Source organism: Nerophis lumbriciformis, linkage group LG01, assembly GCF_033978685.3.
Source record: "Nerophis lumbriciformis linkage group LG01, RoL_Nlum_v2.1, whole genome shotgun sequence".
In the NCBI taxonomy this organism is placed as follows: Eukaryota; Metazoa; Chordata; class Actinopteri; order Syngnathiformes; family Syngnathidae; genus Nerophis; species Nerophis lumbriciformis.
In genome coordinates, this window is record NC_084548.2 from 44,588,384 (window position 1) to 44,614,101 (window position 25,718).

Here is a 25,718-nt window from a genome sequence, read left to right on the forward strand (position 1 = left end):
GCTGGAGCCTATCTCAGCTGCATTAGGCGGAAGGTGGGGTACACCCTGGACAAGTCGCCACCTCATCACAGATAGACAGACAGCATTCACACTCACATTCACACACTGGGGTCAATTTAGTGTTGCCACCCAGGTGCATGTCTTTGGAGGTGGGAGGAAGCCGGAGTACCCGGAGGGAACCCACGCAGTCACGGGGAGAACATGCAAACTCCACACAGAAAGATTATATTTACCTTTGGAATTTGTTTTTGCTGCCCTTATAATTCTCTATGTCGCATTTATCTACTGTTGCACTTGTTGAAAAACTGAGGAGGTGGACTAAAAACGTGTCTTTTGAATTGAAAAAGATTGTGATTGCTGAAGTTCCCAGATGACCCTGAAGGCAGCACAGTTCCCCGTGGAGAAAAGTGAAAGCCAACGCCCTACTGACAGTTCTTCTGCCCTGCCTTCTTTCCGCTTCAAGTAGCGAGCACAGCTTCTGGAGACTGGCGCTACTGTGGTCGGGACTGACTTCTCCAAGCCTAGTTTGTGTGTCTTCTCTCTGTCTGTCTGTGTGTCTGTGTGTGTGTGGAGAGGACCTTGGTTTGCCTGCTAGCAAGACGCGCTAGTAGCCTTTGAGCGACAGTATTGTTGCACCGTGGGACGGTCAAACTTTCCCCTCCAGTCAACACAACATTTGTCGGTGTGTCTCGGACTTGAACGCGGCGGTCCAAACCCTACAGAAGCAGAATGGCGGATACTTCTGCGTCCAATTCTGGTGCCAGCTGCCTGGATAAGCTGAAGAGTTACGTGAAGACCCAAAAAGGTTTTATCCTCGCAGCAGAAATAGTAAGTTGGTCGACATTAAGTAGTTTGTACTTGTCACTCTAATATATAAATATAATGTTTTTTTGGTTTTTTTTGATTAAATGATGCAATTTACTCCAGTTAATTTTGTGTCTGACTTACTCCGGTTAACGTCTTATCTAACGGACTCCGGTCAACTTGTATTTAACTCATTCCAGTTGACTTTAATGTACGCGTCTGAGCTCGATAACTTTAAAAAGGGTTGTCCTCCTTTTGGGGTTAAAAATGGAGGCACTGCCTTGAAGAGGACGAGATTCATGGTTTGTTGAAGGGATTCATTCCTTTCATAGAGTTGTGTTTTGATGTTTTAAAGTCACAATCACTGATAGTAGTTATAAAATAAGATTTGGATCAGATGAATTCGAATGTACACATCCCGGGAATGTTGGTTGTAATTTCATTTGACTTGTGCTTCTATTTTACCCAGTAGTTCTAAAACTTTTTTCACCATGTACTACGTCAAAAAAAAGTGGCCCTCCAAGTACCACCATAATGACCAATATTTAAATTTAAAAAAAAAAGAGAAGAAAAGTTGCACAGTACACCTTAGTGTTCATTTAAAACAGAGGTTTTATTTACTATATTTAATGTTTTTGGCCACTGTAACAATCCACACAGTTTGAACAGTAACACTGTTTGAATATAGGAAAATTAAATATGATACTTTAATCAAGTGATTCTTTAGTGTACCTCTAGATCAGTGGTTCTTAACCTGGGTTCGATCGAACCCTAGGGGTTCGGTGAGTCGGCCTCAGGGGTTCGGCGGAGACACACCCAATTCATAGTGTAAATAAAAACTTCTCCCTATCGGCATATTATGGATACCCCCAAACAATGTTCCCTCTAATTTCCATCTGATTTGCAGGTGTGTAATTTGTTGTGAGTTCATGCACTGTGTTGGTTTTGTTCTTTGAACAAGGTGATGTTCATGCACGGTTCATTTTGTGCACCAGTAAAAAAAAACCATATAACTTTGTCTTGATTTTGAAAAAAAAAAACATTTTATTTTTCACTAAAGAAGGGTTCGGTGAATGCGCATATGAAACTGGTGGGGGTTGGTACCTCCAACAAGGTTAAGAACCACTGCTCTAGATCCTTCTCTGAGCCAAGGCACATTTTTTTCATTGAAAAACTCCAAAGGCACACAACCAGCAGAAATCTTTGAAAAATGAAAGTCCGTAGCTGATATTGACAATAAAAAGTTGTTCTCGCAATTGTTTGATATGAATTCAAACCATAACCAAGCATGCATCACTATAGCTCTTGTCTCAAAGTAGGTGTACTGTCACGACCTGTCACATTATGCCGTGACTTATTTTGAGTTTTCGGTGTTTTCCCGTGTTTAGTGTTTTAGTTCTTGTCTTGTGCTCCTATTTTGGTGGATTTTCCTCTTTTGTTGGTATTTTCCTGTAGCAGCTTCATGTCTTCCTTGAACTCTATTCCCCATACTTGTTTTGTTTTCGCAATCAAGACTATTTAAGTTGTGCGGACGCTGTCCGTCTTTGTGGGGATATTGTTGATTGTCATGTCATGTACGGATGTACTTTGTGGACGCCTTCTGCTCCACACGCTGTAAGTCTTTGCTGTCGTCCAGCATTCTGTTTTTGTTTACTTTGCAGCCAGTTCAGTTTTAATTTAGTTTTGCATAGCCATCCCTAAGCTTCAATGCCTTTTCTTAGCGGCACTCGCCTCTTACTTGTTTTTGGTTTAAGTGTTAGATACCTTTTCACCTACAGGCTGCTTCCCGCATATTGTGATCATGACAAACCATGTTTCCGACATCTTCAAAGCAATTATCTACCTGATGCCACCTACTGATATGGAAAAGTACTACACGGTTACTCTGCCGAGCTCTAGACAGCACAGACACTCAACAACGGCACATTTGCAGTTATAATTGCTGGTTTGCAAAAATATTTTTAACCCAATTAGGTGAAATTACATCATCTCCCACGGCACACCAGACTGTATCTCAAGACACACTAGTGTGCTGCGGCACAGTGGTTGAAAAACACTGCTCTAGATAAAGCCTGTACCACAGTTTGAGAATCACTGTTTTATATGGTAGTACCTTATTTCCATGCTTTGACAGTGATAGCATATAACACAATGTTGAATTTTTTCTTACCTAAAAAACAAACTGCTGCAAGCATGCTTCAGAAAACGTTCATGCAATACAACTTTACTGAGTTTGCATGTTCTCCCCGTGACTACGTGGGTTCACTCCAGGTACTCCGGCTTCCTACCACCTCCAAAGACATGCACCTGGGGATAGGTTGATTGGCAACACTAAAATTGACCCTAGTGTGTGAATGTTGTCTGTCTATCTGTGTTGGCCATGTGATGAGGTGGCGACTTGGCCAGGGTGTACACCGCCTTCCACTTGAATGCAGCTGAGATAGGCGCCAGCACCCCCCGCGACCCCGAAAGGGACAAGCGGTAAAAAATTGATGGATGTAAAATTGTCCAAATAAAGACAATTTTAAAAATACAGTAACAATAATATAAATATAATGTTTATACATGTAAGAATATAAAGATAGACAAGTAATTAGAATGTAAACAAAATATTGAATACAAAGTTGCACTACACTAAGTAATCAAGTTATTAGATACGACACTCTATTGCCTCAAGTAGTATTTTAGGGAACACACCGGTAGTTGAAATAATCAATTATGTTTCTGCTTACCATAACTTTTATTATTTTTTCCTAATAAATGCATATCGTCAAGTTTGAAATTGCACTTTTACCATGTCTGTTTAAAAAAAATTCACTGTTAACTGCCACACAGATCACGGCCCTACACACACACACACACACACACACACACACACACACCACAGCGCTCACCTTTGTGGAAACTATGTCTGCATGTTTAAAGTTCCTGCAATCTTTGTGGTCCGGATTTGATCAATTTATATTAGTTACACTCTGTAAACAAGTAATCGAAGCAACAGAGTATAAATCGAATCGTAACAGCCCAACTATAGATCACTTCAATGCAATACAACTTTACTGTAACATTTTTCACAAGACTATTTAAAAATACTGAAAACATTAAGACTATGATGTATATACAGGTATATGTATAAACATGCTTAGATAGAATAAGACTCACAATGTGGACAAAATTGTGAATACAAATTTGCATTACCCTAATTTTTACACTTATCAGTCGCTTATATCTCTTCCTTCCTTCCTGATAAAACAACAAAAAAATATTGAGTCCAGTCAGTTTGTGCTGACGAATAGCTGCGTTTATTTTAATGGAGCGTGCTGCAGACGACTCGGAGATGTCATTAGTCGTGCACTTGAAGGCAGCGTGGAAAACTCAGATTCTTGGGGAACACATGTGGTGACACTTGAAGGCAGTATCCATTCATCCATTTTCTTCCGCTTATCCGAGGTCAGGTCGCGGGGGCAGCAACCTAAATAGAGAAGCCCAGACTTCCCTCTCCCCAGCCACTTCGTCCAGCTCCTCCCGAGGTGTTGCCAGGCCAGCCAGGAGACATAGTCTTCCCAACGCGTCCTGGGTCTTCCGCAGTGCCTCTTACCGGTCGGACGTGCCCTAAACCCCTCTTGCCACCGGGAAGCTTTTTAACTACCTCGGCAACCTCAGTCCTATAAATAGGAGAGCAGATTCCCCAGGCACTGCTTGCTCATAGGAAGACGTGTTGGTGGGATTGAGGAGGTGTTCGAAGTGTTCTCTCCACCGATCCACAATATCCGCAGTTGAGGTCAGCATCACACCTCCCCACCATACGATAGCATGTACAAATATGCATTAAAACACCCCTACAGACAACACACATGGGACGGTTTAGTACATATGAATTGTTTCAGTTATACTGTAATTACAAGCTTTGTTTGGAGTGATGAATGAAGAATCCATACGAGTAGAAACAATATATATGGTTAGAAACCAAGGACGGCACTTCTATTTCCGGTTCAAAACTTTAGACAACAGGAAACACTTGCAGGCATTCACCCAGCAGCTCTTGTAGTGAGCGAACTCATTTAAAAGATGGCTCCATAGCACAAACAATAACACACAATTTAAGTATCATTACACGTGTTTAATGAAAAGGAAAAAATGTAGCGGCTCATATTCCGGAATTTACGGTATATATAATATTGGTTCTTGCAGTTCTTCTTCATTTCAAATCCAATATTTTGCTGTCATCTATAATTTGGGTCTGCTATTGCTTTAATTGTGTAAAGGTAATGTTTTGCCTCAATGCTTAGATTAATAAGTTGCTTTTCTCTTGTCCAGCAATATTTGGTTTCCAACCATATTTAGTGATATGACAGTATGTCTTTGCTATGGAAATATGGAGCCTACAACAGATTTGTTAAACGATTTAATTAAACTATCGTAAACCCCGGACTACAAGCTGCTACTTTTTCCCTAAGCTTTGGACCCTGCAGCTTATAAAACGGTGCTGCTAATTTATGGATTTTCTTCGCTAATGGCCACAATGTTTTGTGTTCAATAGTTTTCATTAAACCCAAGCACAGAGAGTAAAATGGTGTTATTGTTTGTGCTATGGCGCCATCTTTTGGACAAGTTTGCTCAGTGCAGGTGTTGTGTTGAAAATGTACTTCCTGTTTAATGCCTCGTACCGGAAGTAAAACTGTTCATAGTGTTTGAAAGGATTCTTCATTCATCACTTAAAGCATTGTTTGTAAATTTTACAATTGAGCTAAAACAATTCATACTCATTAAACTGTCCCATATGTAATGTCTTTAGGGGTGTTTTCCTGTGTACAGTCGTGGTCAAAAGTTTACATACACTTGTGAAGGACATAATGTCATGGCTGTCTTGAGTTTCCAATAATTTCTACAACTTTTTGTGATAGTGATTGAAGCACATACTTGTTTGTCACAAAACATTCATGAAGTTTTTTTTTTTAATGAATTTGTTATGGGTCTACTGAAAATGTGACCAAATCTGCTGGGTCGAAAGTATACATACAGCAACATACGTTATCAATTTTGGTGATTTAGAAAAGTTACAATCAAATCAAATTAGCTCCGTGGCATGGCCTCTTAACTTCATGTATGTGATTATGATTGATGATAACTGTTGATTTCTCTGGGCCCATTTAAATAGGGCTCATGTGATGCAGTCATTAGACTCGGTTACAAATGTGACAATGGGAAAGGCAAAGGAACTCAACACAGATCTGAAAAACTAATAATTGACTTGAACAAGTCAGAAAAGTCCCTTGGAGCCATTTCAAAGCAGCTTAAGGTCCCAAAGGTAACTGTGCAGACAACTGTTCGTAAGTATAAAGTGCATGGCACAGTTTTGTTACTGCCACGATCAGGAAGAAAACGCAAGCTATCACCTGCTGCTGAGAGAAAATTGGGCAGGATGATTAAGAGTCAACCGAGAACCACCAAAAAGCAGGTCTGCAATTAATTGGAAGCTGCCCGAACACAGGTGTCAGTGTCCACAGTCAAGCGTGTTTTGCATCGCCATGGACTGAGAGGCTACAATGCGAGAAGGAAGCCCTTGCTCCAGAAGCGACAACTTAAGGCTGATTTAAAGTTTAAAGGCTGCTGATTACATGGACAAAGATAAAACCTTCTGGAGGAAAGTTCTGTGGTCAGATGAAACAAAAATTGAGCTGTTTGGCCACAATACGCAGCAATATATTTGGAGGAGAAAAGGTGAATGTATGGAACACCATGTCTTCCGTCAAGCATGGTGGTGGTAGTATTATGCTCTGGGTCTGTTTTGCTGCCAATGGAACTGGTGCTTTACAGAGAGTAAATGGGACAATAAAAAAGGAGGATTACCTCCAAAATCTTCAGGACAACTTAAAATCATCAGCCCGTAGTTTGGGTCTTGGGCGCAGTTAGGGATGATGTTCGTTAAGAAATGATCGATGTCGATGCCATTATCGAATCTCTTATCGAATCCAGATAGGTTGTTGAGTGTGCACCTTGTGTGTGCACTGAGTTACAAAAGCCATAGATGTTATGTGACTGGGCCGGCACGCTGTTTATATGGAGGAACGGCGGACGTGACTGAGGACAGCATGCGGCCGTTAAAGGGTGAAGGTTTCAGGTGAGAGAGGACGCGAAAGGCACGTCCCCAGTGAGCATATAGTGCTGCTATGTGCGTTGTAAATTAAAAAAATTGCAGACAAACACATCACCAACATGGACGAGGTGCCGCTCACTTTCGACATCCCGGTGAAGCACACTGTGGAGAATAAGGGGACCAACACGGTAGCGAATCGATACTCACAACGGGGCAAGAGAAGTCGGCTTTTACTGTTGGGCAAGCTTGCTATGCTAATGGACAACGAGACTGACTTTGAAAATGACGAGAGGGAATCTGGCGTGTTTGATGGAGAACTTGCCCAGCTGTTCATTTCGGACACAGAAGTTGAGGACTTTGATGGATTTGTGGATGAGAATTGATCAAAAAATAATGTGAGTACATTGATAAATACTTCAATAAAATACAACCCAATTCAGCTTTGCTCCTGCTGCCTTTTTAAAACAACGTCCATGCATGCTAGAGTATGTTTTAAGCTAGCGTATGTTTAACCATGCCTGCGCCCAAAAATACGCTGCGCCTTATTTATGCGTTAAATACAGAAATGGCACCCGTAACTGACACGGCGCCTTTTAATACGGTGCGCCCTATGGTCGCGAAAATACGGTATAGTGGCTTCGATAACGGGAACCGGTTCTCAAAAAGGGATTCGAATCCAGGGAATCGGTTCTTTTCTTATCGAAGGATCGGGAGAACCGGTTTTCGAACATCATCCCTAGGCGCAGTTGGGTGTTCCAACAGGACAATGACTCCAAACACATGTCAAAAATGGTAAAGGAATGGCTAAATCAGGCTAGAATTAAGGTTTTAGAATGGCCTTCCCAAAGTCCTGACTTAAACCCCATTGAGAATAAGTCCATGTCAGAAAACCAACTAATTTAGCTGAACTGCACCAAAAATTCAACCAGAAGCTTGTTAATGGCTACCAAAAGCGCCTTATTGCAGTGAAACTTGCTATGGGACATATAACCAAAGATTAACATTGCTGTATGTATACTTTTGACCCAGCAGATTTGGTCACATTTTCAATAGACCCATAATAAATTAATAAAAGAACCAAACTTCATGAATGTTTTTTGTGACCAACAAGTATGTGCTCCAATGACTCTATCACAAAAAACAAGAGTTGTAGAAATGATTGGAAACTCAAGACAGCCATGACATTATGTTCTTTACAAGTGTATGTAAACTTTTGACCAAAATTGTATGTGTACGTGCTATCGTAATGTAATGAAGTTGTTCATGTTAGCATATTAGCTAATGCTTTTACGAGTGTCTAACTTACAATGGTATTGTTTTAATATTGTTTCAGTTTCACAAATACCTCAGTAAATTTACCAAAACGTCACCGTGGAGTTATGGAGTCTGTTTAGCTGATTAGAGAGCTAGCATCCGCAGCTAGTGGGTCCATGACGATGACTTCTGTTTTGTCTGATCAGTTGTTTTACTGCCGTGATACAAGCACTGTTTGGAAACAATTAAGGTTGCACATTACTAACCGTATCCACTCTGCAGTCCCTTCCAAGGTTTATCGTTGTTCACATTGGGTTGAGTTTTTTTCTTGCCCCGATGTGGTATTTGAGCCAAGGATGTCGTTGTGACTTGTGTAGCCCTTTTAAGACATTTGTAATTAAGAGCTATATAACATTGATTGATTGATTGAAGGTACCATTTACAAGGTGTTTTTGTAAACGACTCATTTTACAATGTGTATAGCTGCGACTAAAGTATGAAAAATATATTTTTCTTCTAAAATTCAGTGTGCGGCTTATATGCCGTGCTCTCTATAGTACGGAAAATACAGTATTTTGCAAGGTTTTCTTGATGGTTTACTAATGAAAACTGCTCATATGCAAGTATGTTACAGAATAGGAAAAGTACATAAATCATAAACACCATTGTATGGTTTATTTTAAGTTCGCACAGACATTGACAAAGTGGTCACTGCAAACTCGATTGTGTTGTTGACCCGGCTCCTCTCATCAATAGCGACAGCAGTGACCCTTCTCATTTGTTTCAACAACTTTCCCCTTCATGGTGGACTATCTATAATAGAAGGGCTAAAATAACCTTTACCAACAGCGCATATACCCAGAATTTTCACTTTGCTTTTAATTGTTAGCTACTCAAGAGCTGGAGGCGACAGAACTCAAACAAGATATCACGTGCAACCCAGCAGTTGTATAATCTTTCTGTGCATAGGCTCGGACTGTGAAAGATGTAAATTCAGGAGAGGGGACCCTCATTGTTGGTGTTTGTTAGGATCTCAATGCAAAACTTGAATATGAAAATGAGCATTTTCAAAGTCAAGTAGAGCTTAGTCCTTATTGTGCAGTGGAAAACATTATTCTACAGTTACTCGCTTAGATGCAAATAAAACCCTTCACTCTTTCCCCTTTTTCAAAAGTAACCAAATGTATCTTTTGTAAATGTAAACTTTTAGCAGAGGGGGAGGAGGATCACCACAAATGTACATCCGTCAATCTGTGATGTCAGACTGTTAAAAAACAGACTCCAAAACACAGCTCTCGGAAGCATCCAAATTGCATGCAAGCACACCTCCAAATGCACCAACCTTATGATTTGACGCTTTGGCATTGTTTAACACGAGTATCCAACATTGTAACAAGATTTCTAAGTCAGAAGAGAGGAAAATCATCATAGGTCCTTTTTGTTAAGGAACAAAATGGTAGTACATTACATCATCACCTGGGTTAGTTTTACAACAGAGTACATAATACAGTAAATTTAATTTTGTTGGACTGGAAGCCAATATATATATTTTTTAGTGTGGGGTTCATTAACACCAATCACCATTGTTGATGTTATAATAAGTAAGACCTCCGAGTTCTGTTTAGGTTTAATTTACCGTTACAAAATTGTACAAAAAATAGTTTATTTTGGTGAGCTTGGAATGACAAGCATGTGTTCTGGGGGTTAAGGGTTTCCACCTGTCACTTACGCGCCTCTGTTTTCTCATTTGGCACCGAAGGGCCAAATGCTGAGCGTTTATGACACATGGAGGGTCACCACTCAGCCCAGTGTAAAAAGGTTTTATTCTAATCCCCACTGAGTGTGAATCATTATGGCCGTCTTAACTTTTAAAGGGGAACTGCACTTTTCACAATCATTAAGAAAGACAAGAACACACGTCTTTTTTTTTTACATTTTTTTTTTTTAGGATTTTCAAGATAATAAACTATTTGAAGATGTGGCTAATGGGAGTCACTGTTGTAGCCTTCAAAGCCTTCTAAAACAACGTCAAAACCCTCCAACGTTTGTAGTAACAGACACATTCATAACAAATGTACAATATTTACCTTAATTTGGTCCTTTTTAAGCATTGCTGGAACTGATTTCCTGAGCACATTTATTTCTGTTTCCATAGCAGCGCACTTCCGACTTCCGGCATGTTGTAAAAGCCTTATCCCTGCAGCTATAGGGAAGTGAAGTAAATTACATTTATATAGCGCTTTTCTCTAGTGACTCAAAGCGCTTTACATAGTGAAACCCAATATCTAAGTTACATTTAAAACCAGTGTGGGTGGCACTGGGAGCAGGTGGGTAAAGTGTCTTGCCCAAGGACACAACGGCAGTGACTAGAACGGTGGAAGCGGGGATCAAACCTACAACCCTCAAGTTGCTGGCACGGCCACTCTACCAACCGAGCTATACCGCCCTAAACAGTAGGCCCAGCCGACCTGTCTGACAAGCCTGTAAATGTGTTGGTCATGTATGATGTCTTTTTGTTCGTGAAAAAAGGGAAAAGCGGTAGGAAATGGATGGATGGAAGTGTAATGTCTATTGTTTAAATGTACGGCAGTGAAAATTAATTTCCCCAACGGGGACCAATAAATCTAAATCTAATCTAATCTTGTAATCATGGCAGACTAGGCAACAGACAACAAAGACGACTATTTTTGGACAATGAGGATTTAACAACTTTATCTTTTTGAAGCTGAATAAAGGAAGAACTACTGCTTCTAGAAGAGAGCACGAAAAAGAGGGGGAAAATGTTGGAGCATACAGAAGTTGAGAGTGAGGTCGGCGTGACTTGACAGTGTAAATGTGAAACTTGGAGCCAAGCTATTTCGACCTAAATGTAGTGCTAATACTTTATAGATATTGTAATATGATTGTTTTTTCAGTCAATACAGATTGGTGTCTTATCGCATTGTGTTGTGCATTAATACAAACTGAAACGCGATTCGAGTACTGAAGTAGAAGCTAACTTATCTCTTGCCTTAGTTAGCTTTTACGGCTAATACGGAAGCATGGCGATGTGTTACTCCGCTGAAAAAAGCGTTCCTCCATGTTCACTCTTCCCATAACAATGTCGTATAACAAGGTCACGGAACGTAAATGAAGCATTGTCAGCGGTTTCTGAATACATTTTTAAAGTGATTTAAAGGTAGAATTGATGGCTCCCATTAGCTGCTTTGCCAGCCACCGAGAACAAGTGGATTTTTATAGGTTATATACTGGGAAAAAAAAAAAAAAAACGACCTTGTTTCTCATAAGGATTGTGAATAAAAGGCAAAATAAAAAAGTGCAGTTCCTCTATTAAGATATATTTAACACCTTTATCGAAAGTGATCATTTCACTTTTTTAAGCTCCACATGATCGCTTTTTTTTACGGTAAGTTTAATCAGCGCGACACCAGAAACCATGCAATACTATTATTAACATTCTTACAGCTGCCTGTTAAGTGCAACAAATTGAAACAGTTTAAGTAAATTATTGGAAAATAACCTTAAGTCAGGGGATTTATAAAAGTAAAAGTCAAACATTTGTAGCTGGGTGTGAAGTTTGGGCCTGGGAACAAAGAATTGCTTCTCTAGAGTGAAGAGTCACACCACATTAGTTTTTTCTCCTTTGTCCTTCACCCAACTTTTACAGCCTGATAAACACTTAAGGAAGTGATCTTCAATTGTGTGCTTTACAGGGAGTGGATTGAAGAACAGGAAAACAAACCGCCTGTAATGTACATTCTAGTCAGAAAAAGAATAGAACACCCCGCACTCCCCACAAAACCTCAAACACATGTTTATGTGCTGACTTTTCTGTCAGTAAGTTGCACAGCAGCGCTAGTAATATGTTAATTTGGCCTCCCTGTCAGAAGCATGACCATACATGATACATGGTCACATTCACACACTCATCTATTGCAAACCTTTCCTCTATCAGGTGGAATAAATTACCAATCATACAGTGAGCCAATAAAGTTGTCAATATATGACGTTCTCATACACGCAGTAAGACAGTTCATTGACACTTGGTGGAAGATTTTTTTTTTCAATGACAAGTAGAGGGAAGGTAACAAAACTGAACTTTCCATTTTGTGCTGAACACATGTTACTCTCTTTACTGAGCTACGGTAATTGTTGGAGAAAGGGGGGCGGAGGGGGACGCCCCAATATATTACTTCCCTAGCAACTGTTGCTGTTTAGGGAGTTTCCGAGCAGTGGACCATCCCTTGACTCTTATGTATCTGCTAACTATAATTAGCCAACCATTCGCAACAGCTCCCCTCCAGTCACTTTGCTAGCTCATTATGCTGATGATGCACATGGCTGCTGTGAACCTTTATCGGCTCCATGCCAACAGATGTGCCGATGTTTTGACAACATAAAGGTGTCGGCAGCATCTCAGAGGCGCTCTTGTTCTGGGATTCTTGTGTAGTGGGTGTTTTCTATGTGGGATGGTCACAGCTGCCGGCTCTGATCGGAATAGAGGCTCTTTGTGTAGGCTCGCGTAGGACCTCAAGTACTCCCTGTCCCTCTACTGAGGCAGCCTGTGCCAGGCTGAGAACACGTGAACAAGTGTGGCGGCTGGCTAGGCGGGCGGCGTGCTTGCGTAACAGTTGTGTGCATGATGAGGGCAAGCAGTAGTGACATATGCAGGCCTGGTGTCGAGTGTGTTACCTCATGTATGGATCATATAGGCTGCGGGGACTTGACACTGGTCTGGCTCTCAGAATAAAACGTAGCTATGTGCAACACATGCTTTTTTAGATGCGCGCTAAGAATAAAGCATATGTAGCAGACGGGGCATGTGAATGACTCTATGCCATACTTGTATAAGATATGAGGTAGAAATTTGACTAAATTTACCTAATCACCTGCAGTAAAAATCTATTCATCCATCAGTTTTGTATCCGTATTCATTTTGTATTGATTTTTAAGTAAAGAAAGTGTATTTTTCCCCCCACAAAGTATTTTACTGCAATTTAAAAATGTAATAACTTTTTCAACAAAAAAATGTTGCAACAGAGGCAGCAGTGCCTCTGCTGGTGGTAGCTTAGTACTTAACTTAATTTTGCATGCATTGCTTCAACAAAGTCTACATATTTCTAAAGAATCAACAATTCCTTATTCATTATGCCCATCCCTTATGTGAGTAGGGGACTCTTTTTAGAATGTGACTGAAAAACAAAAAATAGGAAAACACAAGGAGGGGGGAAAATCCACTCCCAAACTATGCTCCTGTAAGGGGCGCAGTGTGGAATGAGTTAAAAAAAAAACTCTCAGCAAACGTATAAGTGTAAGCACACATTACGACATACAACTCGAGACTTGAAATGGGGTGTTGTTGCAGCCAACCAGGCCAGAAACCATGCAGCGTGGGACGGCATAGGATGGGTGCAGGGTGCGTGTTTGTGTAGTGTTCGTGAATGAGTGTGTCCATCAGCCTGGACTGGCATCACAATCTTGGTATGGGGTGGATACCGAATTTGGTACTTTTTTGGCACCAACCAATCGATTATTTCCCCCCACCTCTACTGTTTACTACTGTGGTATCTTCTAACAGACATTTTCGCCAATGTTTGATCAAGATAAAAATGCTAACAGCTGATCACCATGATCGAACTCAAAATAATCGCGATCAACCATCACGATTATTTAACCGCCCAGCCCTAATTTACGGTCTTAACATTTTTTTGGGTGCAACAACAAACAAAAAACACCATAAACTATACATTTATGTCATCTAATGTCTTGGACTGGAACTGTAATTGCATGTTAATGTCATGAGAAATGAGAGACTTAACCGGGCAGCAGTTAATTTGTAATTATCTTATTTTTAAATATTGCAATAAAAAAATTTAGGAATGTCAGAGCAACTCATTGCAGCAATTACGATTAGGATGTTTGGCTTTGAGTGAGTAGATAGATTCCCGTGCTTTTCTACTCTAATTGTTCTTTCTTGGTCCTCAAATTGATCATATTTTTGCCTTGCAGAGCGGGTCATTTTCAACCCATATTCAGTTGAATATGCTACAAAGACAACATATTTGATGTTCAAACTGATAAACCCTTTTTTTTTTTGCAAATAATCATTAACTTTAGAATTTGATGCCAGCAACAAGTGACAAAGATGTTGGGAAAGGTGGCAATAAATACCGATAAAGTTGAGGAATGCTCATCAAACACTTATTTGGAACATCCCACAGGTGAACAGGCAAATTGGGAACAGGTGGGTGCCATGCTTGGGTATAAAAGTAGATTCCATGAAATGCTCAGTCATTCACAAACAAGGATGGGGTGAGGGTCACCACTTTGTCAACAAATGTGTGAGCAAATTGTTGAACAGTTTAAGAAAAACCTTTCTCAACCAGCTATTGCAAGGAATTTAGGGATTTCACCATCTACGGTCCGTAATATCATCAAAGGGTTCAGAGAATCTGGAGAAATCACTGAACGTAAGCAGCTAAGCCCGTGACCTTCTATCCCTCAGGCTGTACTGCATCAACAAGCGACATCAGTGTGTAAAGGATATCACCACATGGGCTCAGGAACACTTCACTGTCAGTAACTACAGTTGGTCGCTACATCTGTAAGTGCAAGTTAAAACTCTCTTATGCAAGGCGAAAACAGTTTATCAACAACACCCAGAAACGCCGTCTGCTTCGCTGGGCCTGAGCTCATCTAAGATGGACTGATACAAAGTGTAAAAGTGTTCTGTGGTCTGACGAGTCCACATTTCAAATTGTTTCTGGAAACTGTGGACGTCGTGTCCTCCGGGCCAAAGAGGAAAAGAACCATCCGGATTGTTATAGGCTCAAAGTTGAAAAGCCAGAATCTGTGATTGTATGGGGGTGTATTAGTGCCCAAGACATGGGTAACTTGCACATCTGTGAAGGCGCCATTAATGCTGAAAGGTACATACAGGTTTTGGAGCAACATATGTTGCCATCCAAGCAACGTTACCATGGACGCCCCTGCTTATTTCAGCAAGACAATGCCAAGCCACGTGTTACATCAGCGTGGCTTCATAGTAAAAGAGTGCGGGTACTAGACTGGCCTGCCTGTAGTCCAGACCTGTCTCCCATTGAAAATGTGTGGCGCATTATGAAGCCTAAAATACCACAACGGAGACCCCTGGACTGTTGAACAACTTAAGCTGTACATCAAGCAAGAATGGGAAAGAATTCCACCTGAGAAGCTTAAACAATGTGTCTCCTCAGTTCCCAAGCGTTTACTGAGTGTTGTTAAAAGGAAAAGCCATGTAACACAATGGTGAACATGCCATTTCCCAACTACTTTGGCACGTGTTGCAGCCATGAAATTCTAAGTTAATTATTATTTGCAAAAAAAAATAAAGTTTATGAGTTTGAACATCAAATATCTTGTCTTTGTAGTGCATTCACTTGAATATGGGTTGAAAAGGATTTGCAAATCATTGTATTCCGTTTATGTTTACATCTAACACAATTTCCCAACTCATTTGGAAACGGGGTTTGTATATATATATATATATATATATATATATATATATATATATATATATATTCATTTGTGTGTGTTTGGCGGGCTTATAAAGATGTTACATGCAAATCAATTTCATAGGAATCATTAAATAAACAGTGTCCCTACTTCGCCGGAAATTTATATTACACACACAGTGAGTCTGGAACGTAATGTCTGCGATACTCGAGGAGACATTGCAATGTAGGGGCTGTTTGCAAACTTGACACGGATGCCTAGAGGGCGCTAACTTTCCAATGTAACTACATCATGCGTAACACGTACATGCACATTAGCTTTTTGTGTTGTGAGCTAATGATAGCGATTTGGTTTGCTAATTTAATCATTGAATGTAATGCCTATTGCAATGACATGACTGCGAATTGTTAGTTGCTTCTCTTCTCTTGGACTGCTTTTGTGTGTGTGCACGTACTCCCAGCTTGTATGTGATGCGATACAGCAGCGAATGACAAGTCTGAACGGCAAACAAATTCCACGTACCGACGACCATTTTTAGTCATTGTGGAAAAATATAGACACTTAAATAAAACCCTCTTACTGACGACCATTTTTTGTTTAATATAATACGTCATTGTGAAAAATACTTTAATACAATATATGTTCTGTTAAACTACTACCAATAACAATATGTCTAATGAAGGTTCTCATTCATCCAGGTCATTGTCATCTCAGGGCATTCAATCGATCGCAACTGGACTGCTTGGTGGGTCTTGGAACCTGGGGTTTTGGCACCAGCTGCTAGACTAGATCTGACCAATTTAAGTCTATGAGCCTGAACTGATTAAGCCTACACGGATGAGCAGGGAAACGTCTTCCAAGCAGTCAAGTTACGATCGATTGACTGCCCTGAGATACTAACAATAACATAACATGGCTTGTTATATTTTTTCGGTTTGAAAAATTTAACTGTGAACAAGTTGCAAACAGCCCCTTTAGATAGCAGCAGCAATTACTCATTTTCTTTCAAGATCTGTCAGTAAAGTGTCACAAGTTCCAACATACACCAATTAATAGTTATCTTACAGAAAATCCAATCAGCCTATCGACATATTTATTTATTGTATAATAAAACCTATTTTTTGTAGCGATGCTGCGATTCCTACATTTAGTAGATAGTATAGCGGGTTTGAAAAGTAGACAAATATTGTCACGTCACGATGTGCCATGCTGATAGGACTATTTAAAGAAGACTGAATGCTGCTATTGAGGAATACGTTTTAGGGAGTTGCACACTTGCACAACTAAATTATTTTTTATTTATTATATTTTTTTACCTAGCAACTGAATTGTACATGTTATGTCATATTGTTTTTGTGTGTGTGTGTGTGTGTGTGTGTGTGTGTGTGTGTGTGTGTGTGTGTGTGTGTGTGTGTGTGTGTGTGTGTGTGTGTGTGTGTGTGTGTGTGTGTGTGTGTGTGTGTGTGTGTGTGTGTGTGTGTGTGTGTGTGTGTGTGTGGCTTATAAAGATGTTACATGCAAATCAATGTTATAGGAATCATAAAATAACTTGTGCGCGCGTACCTTTTTTGATTCCGTTAAATGTTTGCTTATATACATACTTATATACATATTGTTTGTAAATATCTATCCATCCATTGCCCATCACTTGTCCCTCTCCGGGTCACATGGGGGTGGCCTATCTCAGCTGCACTCGGGCTGAAGACAGAGTACACCCTGGACAAGTTGCCACCTCATCACAGGGCTGTTTGTAAATATATATGTTTAATATGTATTGTGAAAATAAATACAATGCAGCATTATTTTCAAGTCCATGCTTTGAAATGCCTCTGGATTTTTGAAAAGCCTTTGTCTATGTTGCGTGAATGCATTTGCCTATGCACTTTGACAATAGTGCAACTGAAAGTGGGCTGATTACAGGCAGCTGTCATGTACGATTTATTATTGTTTTCCAAACTGGCATGACTTTAGTGGAAAGGATCGACAAGAATGCAGGCCTTTTTCCCTCATATGGAAACAGCTCGATTGAACACACACGTCAGCAGAGTATGGTGGAATATTCTCATAGTTGTTGGAACTCTTATCATAGTGTGTTAAATTGTCAATGACCCTTCTCCTCCTTCATACACCCTCACAGCTCATCAGCTTAATCATCATCATCTGCTATGCCGCATCCCACTATGGAGGTTACTCGGCTGTCGCCATCTGCGAGATGGTCTTCGCCATGGTCTTCTTTGGCATCTTTATGATGGAGCTGGACAAGCAGATTCAAGTAGTCAACTGGATGTGGAGTGTAAGTGTAACTGCCATACATGCACATTGACACACTTGTGCAAAAACCTCACCTTCTGCTTTTTTCCAGGATCTCTTCAGGGCCGGCATTGGTGCAATCCTTTACCTCATCACTTCGCTCGTGTGTGTGATTGGAGGATCCGGGGACGGCGCTCGCATTGCAGGCGGGGTCAGTGAAGCTGATGCTCATACTCTCATAACTACAATGCATTGCAGCATTGTCATCTCGACACTTTTTTCCCCCTCCAGGATTAATTCAAAGTCCATACCTTAATATAAACATATTAAGGAATGGACCAAATATAAACAATCAAACAATATAGTTCATTAGTTATTAACTGTTTTGCTATTACCGGTAATACTACTGCTGTCAAGATATTATAAAAAATTGAGCGATTAATTAATTTTAATCTGTAATTAATCCAATCCCTTTTTTATTCTCACCTAAAAGCGCTGCAAAAATCCCATCAGTTGAGGTAATTTCATTTGAATTCATTACATTATTACATTATTATACAGAGATCTATAACCAGAAAATGTGGCTTGATAAATGTTTTTTTTTTTTTTTTGCTGCGCAAGGGTAATGTGACTTTTGTGTCACAGCACAAGCTTATGTAAGTTAGCGACAGAAGTCAAGAGTCTCCGAACATGAGTATAGTCTCCAATAACACCAGGAAAAAAGATGTTAGATTTGTCACGAGTAATTTTTAATAAAGAAAAAGACCTTAACAGGGTTGTAAAAGCCTCCAGATCAACTCGTAAAAACGGAATTAGATATTTTAAAATTGCTGATTCGTTCATTTTGCTGTCAATCTATGAGGAATTCCACCTCAGACAGATCACCCGGTTAGCGTCCAGGCTGCCCGAGGTTAGTCCACCGTCCAGAGACGCTGAGTATCCGATGGGTGGGACAAAGTGAAGTATTTATCTAATGACTGTTTAGTTTTGGTTTGAACAACCCACTATAAGTTCCCCTATTGACTTCTTCTTTGGAACGCGTCAACTCAGTGGCCTAGTGGTTAGAGTGTCCGCCCTGAGATCGGTAGGTTGTGGGTTCAAACCCCGGCCGAGTCATACCAAAGACTATAAAAATGGGACCCATTACCTCCCTGCTTGGCACTCAGTATCAAGGGTTGGAATTGGGGGTTAAATCACCAAAAATGATTCCCGGGAGCGGCCACCGCTGCTGCCCACTGCTCCCCTCACCTCCCAGGGGGTGATCAAGGGTGATGGGTCAAATGCAGAGAATAATTTCGCCACACCTAGTGTGTGTGTGACAATCATTGGTACTTTAACTTTAACTTTTAACTCAGTTTCTTGGGCTTTTCTGTATTTGGCCTATACTTTATTTTAATGTTATAAAATATACGTATTAAATTATACTATTTTTTATTTTTATTAAAATATATTTTTATAATTTTGATTGTTTTATTTGAAGGAAAACTATTAATTTGTGCAATTACAATGCCTTGATTTTAGTGAGGTTCGTACACAGTCATAGCCATACATACAATGGTAATAATTGACATAATTTATTTCCGTGTTTCGATTTTCAGCCTTCGTTTCCTGGTTTTTGGGTTCAGAGAAGAATTTTCATTTTGGTGTACCCCTAAATATGACACAAAGTCAAAGTACAAAGTCAGCTTAAAGGTGCCATGTATAATAATGTGGCCAGAAATGGTACTGCAATCACGGTCAAAATTCTGTAGTCCCCTCCCACTCTCCATGACTGAGGTTGCCAGATACAAAGTCGAATCAGAAGGAACTTCAAATGGCAATCGACGAGTCCTACGTTGTAGATTTCTCTTGTTTGTGGTAGAAAATGGATGGGGGGATGCATCTTGCAAGATGGTTTACTAAGTAATTATGCCACATTTGACTGATGTCGATTAGCCAAATGTATTTGTAAAGTTACGCAGCAATATTTTCGGCGGGAGTCGGGACAGATTGTTAAAGTTAAAGTACCAATGATTGTCACACACACACACACACACACCAGGTGTAGTGAGATTATCCTCTGCATTTGACCCATCACCCTCTGTGAGGTGAGCAGCAGCAGCGGTGGCTGCGCCCGTGAATAATTTTTGGTGATTTACCCCCCAATTCCAACCCATGATGCTTGGCATTACCCTGCTAAAATGTCTAGTTTGACCGCACGGACCACCATCGAAATAATAATATATAATATATTGCATAGTCCTACTTTGATGGCAAGCCAAGGCCAACAGTAAAATTACCGCCACAATTCGTTCAGCATGACTCCATGTTGCATCCAACCTGACGCACTGCATTCTCTTCCATGTACGCACATCACCATCTTCTATGATTCTATGAGCCAACCCACGTTACGCATAAATCATATATCCTACTACCTTGTCAATACACAAAGTAGAAAACCATTACGTTTAATGCATTATATTGTGCCAAGCAAATACCACCCCCTATGTGTTTGATTTACATACAGTACCAGAAACCGCATTTAGCCGTGCTAATGTTGGAACGCATTTCCTCAACGTATCAGCATATTGAGAACGAAATAGGCACTGCCACTACCAATATCCACATAGGTTTTATTTGTTGAAAATACATTTTGCCCTGTCAGTTGGATGACACATCGACATACAGGATAACGGGCATATATTTCTCCCGTTAGCCTATATGTCGATGTGTCATTGACCGAGCTAGCATGCTAAGCTACACTAGTGTGATGGTGCTTCACTCTTAAGCATAATAGCAACACACTAGCTTTGTTAGACAAGGTCATATACTGTATTGGACAATATAGTTTACATACGAAATGTTCGTTTCCATTTATTACAAGTAATAAGAAAACGTAAATGCCTTACTTACCTATCAAGGAGGAAATGAGCAAGTTTGGCGTCAGATGAAAGAATCTTCTCCACATTCAATCGTCTCCATCTCGACAAAGGTGGCGGTGCGTAACTGGCAACCTGGATGTGATACACTCACGTACTCTAATTGGTCAAATGGTGGAGGGCAGGGCATCCAAATGAAAATAACAAGATTTCAGGGCTTTAAATCTAATTTTGAAATGAGCATATCCCGACTGAACTACTGTTATCAGTTATAGAGGTATTCGAAAAGAACATGGTTTGTTAATGCATTTTGACATATCAGGGTCGTTTCTTGACATGGAATTATTACATATGGCACCTTTTAATATTGCTCACGCCATTTCTCAGTTGCATCCATCCATTTTCTACCACTTGTCCCTTTTTGGGGTCGCAGGGAGTGCTGGAGCCGATGTCAGCTGCATTCGGGCGGTAGGCGGAGTACACCCTGGACAAGTTGCCATCTCATCGCAGGGCCAACACAGATAGACAGACAACATTCACACTCACATTCACACACTAGAGCCAATTTTAGTGTTGCCAATCAACCTATCCCCAGGTGCATGTCTTTGGAGGTGGGAGGAAGCCGGATTACCCAGAGGGAACCCACACAGTCACAGGGAGAACATGCAAACTCCACACAGAAAGACCCCGAGCCCGGGGATTGAACCCAGGACCTTTGTATTGTGAGGCACATGCACTAACCTCTGTTTCACCGTGCTGCCCCATTTCTCAGTTGCTTGTGTTAATAGATGCAGTAGAAGGGGAAAAAAGCATTGTCTACCTTACACTAAAAACAAGACAACATTCAAACTTATACAAACAATAAACACACTTCTAATATCTTTATTATTTTAAATTTTTTACACTATTGGATATAATTAATCCTATCCCCAAGTCTCAAACGACTGAGACCTCTTTTTTGTTGTAGCTGCATATTATATTTGTGCCGCATGGCGGTACTGTTTCTCTCAGTCAAAAGAAGGTGAGGCAAAAATCAGGCCTTTTATGTATTCTTTTAAAACTTTTTAAACATTTGGTCTGTGTGTAGTATTAATCAGGTTATCCTGATGTGTCATGTGTTCGAGGTTCCTTCCCTCAAAGGAGTTTTACCTCGCCTCCCTGGCCAAGTGATTGCTCATTAGGGGCTCAGTTGATTCTCTTGAATTTGTGAAGAGCGCAGTTTTAAATCTCCTCCATGTGTAAAGTCTCTTGGGATAACCTCTGTTGCAATTGGTGTAATATAAATACAATTGGCTTGTTCAAGATCTGCCAAGATGTTTAGAGTACAGCAAAACTTAATATTTCCAGCCATTATGAATAAATTTGATAAATAAAATTAATTAGAGGATGGGAACTTGTAACCTGACTCTCGGCAGATCCTTGTAGTTCGCTGAGCCGACTCAGGGAACTTGTTTGAAAGGCAGCATGTCGTACAAAGTATTTAAATGTGTAATAAACAGTTTGTTGCTCCACTACTAACCTTTCGTAAGCACAACAACTATTTACATTAATTATTGCACCTATTCTCACTGTAAAGTCACTTTTGTAACCTGTACCGTACATGATTTCTACAGTTTTGACGCACAAACACAATGACATTTCTAGCAGCTAATGGCAGATAGCTATACTGGTGTCAAGTTGACCAAGTCAGTACACTTTTGTTATGACGCTTGTCAGGGCGTTGCAATGGGTGTAACTGGTGAGTGTTGTGGTGAAGTTATTTACGGCTTACCGTCAACCCAGGTGTCTGCTTTAACAAAGCAGTAAAGCTCTAGTAACGAAGACCAGCCAGGGTGGCTGGGCCATGTGTACGTTGGTAAATGTCCCTCCCTAACAACTTCAAAGAGTGTGCTGGCCGGTAGGTTAGCAGCTTGGGTTTTTAGCCTAGGGGATAGCACACTTACCTGTTAACCAGGTGACGTGGGTTTGCACCCTGCTCGGAGCGGTGGCAGTAAGGGAAGATCAAAAACAACACGGAGCTGCTACACTCTCACAACTGTAGCTTCTTAGTAGCTGGGTCACATCCAAGTTATACCCACAGCTCAATAAGTGAGGGGTTGTAAAGACTATTATCGGAATGTGATGAGTAATGTGCATGTATCAAGTGTCATGACTGTTTAGTGGAGACAAGGACTGTACCAACTCTTTCTGAATGCTCAGTATTATTCTCTTGACATAAAATGCTAAAAATAAATTAAGAAATCCACATTTGTTGAGTCTTTAACTGGCATTGTGCATGCAAAAATAACAATAACACAAAGTTATGTCTGTTCATTTGAATTCCTGTGTGTTGTTATTCCTCAGGTATTTGGTTTGATTGCCGCTATACTGTTTGCCTACGACACCTACACCATCTTTTTACAAATCAAGAGCACCAGGCAGCACACAGCAGCCGCCACTGGTGAGAGGGGACAAGGCTGATTGTAAAATATACCTTGAAAACCAAAAACACTAACATATTTCCCTGTGTTTACTTTTTTAGATGACAGAGTTTAAAAGCTAAAAAAAGCATCCCTCTGTTGAGTATGCAGCGGAACAACAAGAGGACCTTTGTGCAGAAGAGGGGAGGGGACGAAGGACAGTAAAAATAACAGGTCACAATTCTTTATGAGCCGCGCCTTAAGAGAAGGATGACGGTATGGGCACCACACATCTGTGCTTGCATGTCAGTCTGCTATTTGAGGAAGGCCCCTCGCAAACCTCATCGTGCCACTAAAACTCAATGTGTTAACCTTTCTAAAAAGGGAAACCTGTAAGTGATAGAGGCAATGTAAAACTTTGCTTGATGTCGTCCAGCAGCTTGGATTTCTACTTAAAATGGACTACTATAGTTGGTAGTAACTGTATCATTTCAACATGTGTATTGACGCCTTAGGAGTTCTTTAACATCATACTTACGAACAATATGAATGTGATGTATTTTCATGAGGCTTCTCTTTTTTTAATGCTTCTTTCAGCAGGTTTTAACCAATTACTTTCTCTGTGGGCTCAAGTGTTTTTCTTATTCTCGTCCAATTTAACATATTTCAACATAGTCATTCTAAACTTCCATCCATCCATCCATGTTCTACCGCTTGTCCCTTTTGGAGTCGCGGGGGGTGCTGAAGCCTATCTCAGCTTCATTCACAATCCTAATTACTTGAAGTCAAGTACCTGCTTTCATTTAGGAATATTAAACTGCCTCAGATCAAACTGCTGGCGTCCACTCGCCATTAACTAATTCTCTATTGAATTTAAATGTGTCATAATTTTACCGTGTGGTTCTCTATGTCCACCTAATTTTTTGGTTCTGTTGCCAGCACAGTCATATAGTGCAAAAAACATTTCTGTTAATTTACATCGTCCAGCTGTACCCTCTAGTTCTTTCAGGTTTCTATTCCCTTTCCCTGCGTCGTGACAGGACACATGAAGATAATCAATATGTGCAAATTGTATCTCCTAATAGAATGATTGGATTTAAATAATGAGATTCGAAAATGTGTAACTGTTACCTCAACTTCCTGGTTGGTGTTTTGTTTCAGAAAATATTGCCTGTTTGTGCTTTTTAACATACTTTACAAGAGTGTTCAATCACAATGTAATATCACAAGTCAAAGCAGTTGTTATGGGAAATAAAAGCCATTGTTGCAACAAAGGAAAACTAATTTGTCAGTTGTTGTTTTTCACAGGGTGGTGAAACTAATGAGATACAAAAAGATATATTGTATGTTGTGATCACTAATGTGATTATTTTATGCTCTTCATTCATTAACGGTGTTACAAAAAAGATCAGTTAGAATAAATGAATATAGAGAACATTCAAACCCGTTATTCATTGAATCAAAACTACTGAAATTCCACGACATAGTGAATTCTCAAACAGCTAAAATTATACACAAAGCAAACTATAATCTGCTACCCAAGAATACACAACAATTCTTCTCAACAAAAGAGGAGAAATAAAATCTTAGATAAAAATGCAATTTAAAACATGTGTACGCACGTACAACACATAAGACCTTCAGTACATAGGTATTTGGAATTTAATTATGGAATGGATTAAGTAAAGAAAACAAACAATGTACTAATATGATCCACTTCAAGAAACTCTTCAAACTTAAAAGTGTTTACAAAGTACAAAGAAGAGGAACCATGATAAACATTCTGAATTTGTTTCATCCATCCATCCATCCATCCATTTTCTACCGCTTATTCCCTTTGGGGTCGCGGGGGGCGCTGGAGCCTATCTCAGCTACAATCGGGCGGAAGGCGGGTCCATTCATTTTCAAGATAATCTTACTCATCTCACCATATAAAATATAATTTACCGTATCGTTTTTACTTATGGAGTATATTGTGAATAAATTGAGAACAGGAAGTGAACATAAATTTTAGCAACTGCTATGTAAAGGAAAAGAGGTAAGATTAAATAAGATGTGCTTCTTCCTACTCCTTTTTGAACATGTTGAATGGAGAAACTGGAAATGGTGATGTATCATGTTGTACTCATGCATGTTCCAAATAAACTCAAACTCATGGCAATTTGAATTACATTTCTTGAAATTTAAAACCATGTACACATCAACTGTATTTGTTTAAAAGCACACATATAAATTCATGAAAAGTGGGATTGATTATAAAGCATGTATTTATAAAGTATCCTAATGCAAATTTAAGAGCATTGCTGCTATAGGATTTGTTACATTTGCCTTCTACTTAATCGCCACGAGATGGAAGCATACTGCTTGACGTCATCACTGGCTCTAGAGTATTGTCCCAGAAAAAATGTATGTGATGAATATAACAATTACACTATATACTTATTTATCCAATATATCAAAACTAAGTACTTTCCCCATGTATGCTATCGTTTTATTCCTTAAAAAATAATTATTTGGAAGAAAGTTGCAGTGCTTAATCAGCAGTGTCCAATGTAAGCTTAT

At 39.9% G+C, this 25,718-nt stretch overlaps 1 protein-coding gene across 1 annotated transcript; it reads left to right on the forward strand.

Moving 5' to 3' along the window:
- Nucleotides 1–392: 392 nt before the first annotated feature.
- On the forward strand, nucleotides 393–24,436 carry plp2b (proteolipid protein 2b). The gene is made up of 5 exons (XM_061983367.2): nucleotides 393–828; nucleotides 17,787–17,942; nucleotides 18,012–18,110; nucleotides 23,101–23,197; nucleotides 23,279–24,436. Exons 1-5 carry the CDS (start codon nucleotides 730–732, stop codon nucleotides 23,290–23,292), a joined length of 465 nt encoding a protein of 154 aa, XP_061839351.1. The 5' UTR covers nucleotides 393–729; the 3' UTR covers nucleotides 23,293–24,436.
- The last annotated feature ends 1,282 nt before the right edge of the window (nucleotides 24,437–25,718 follow it).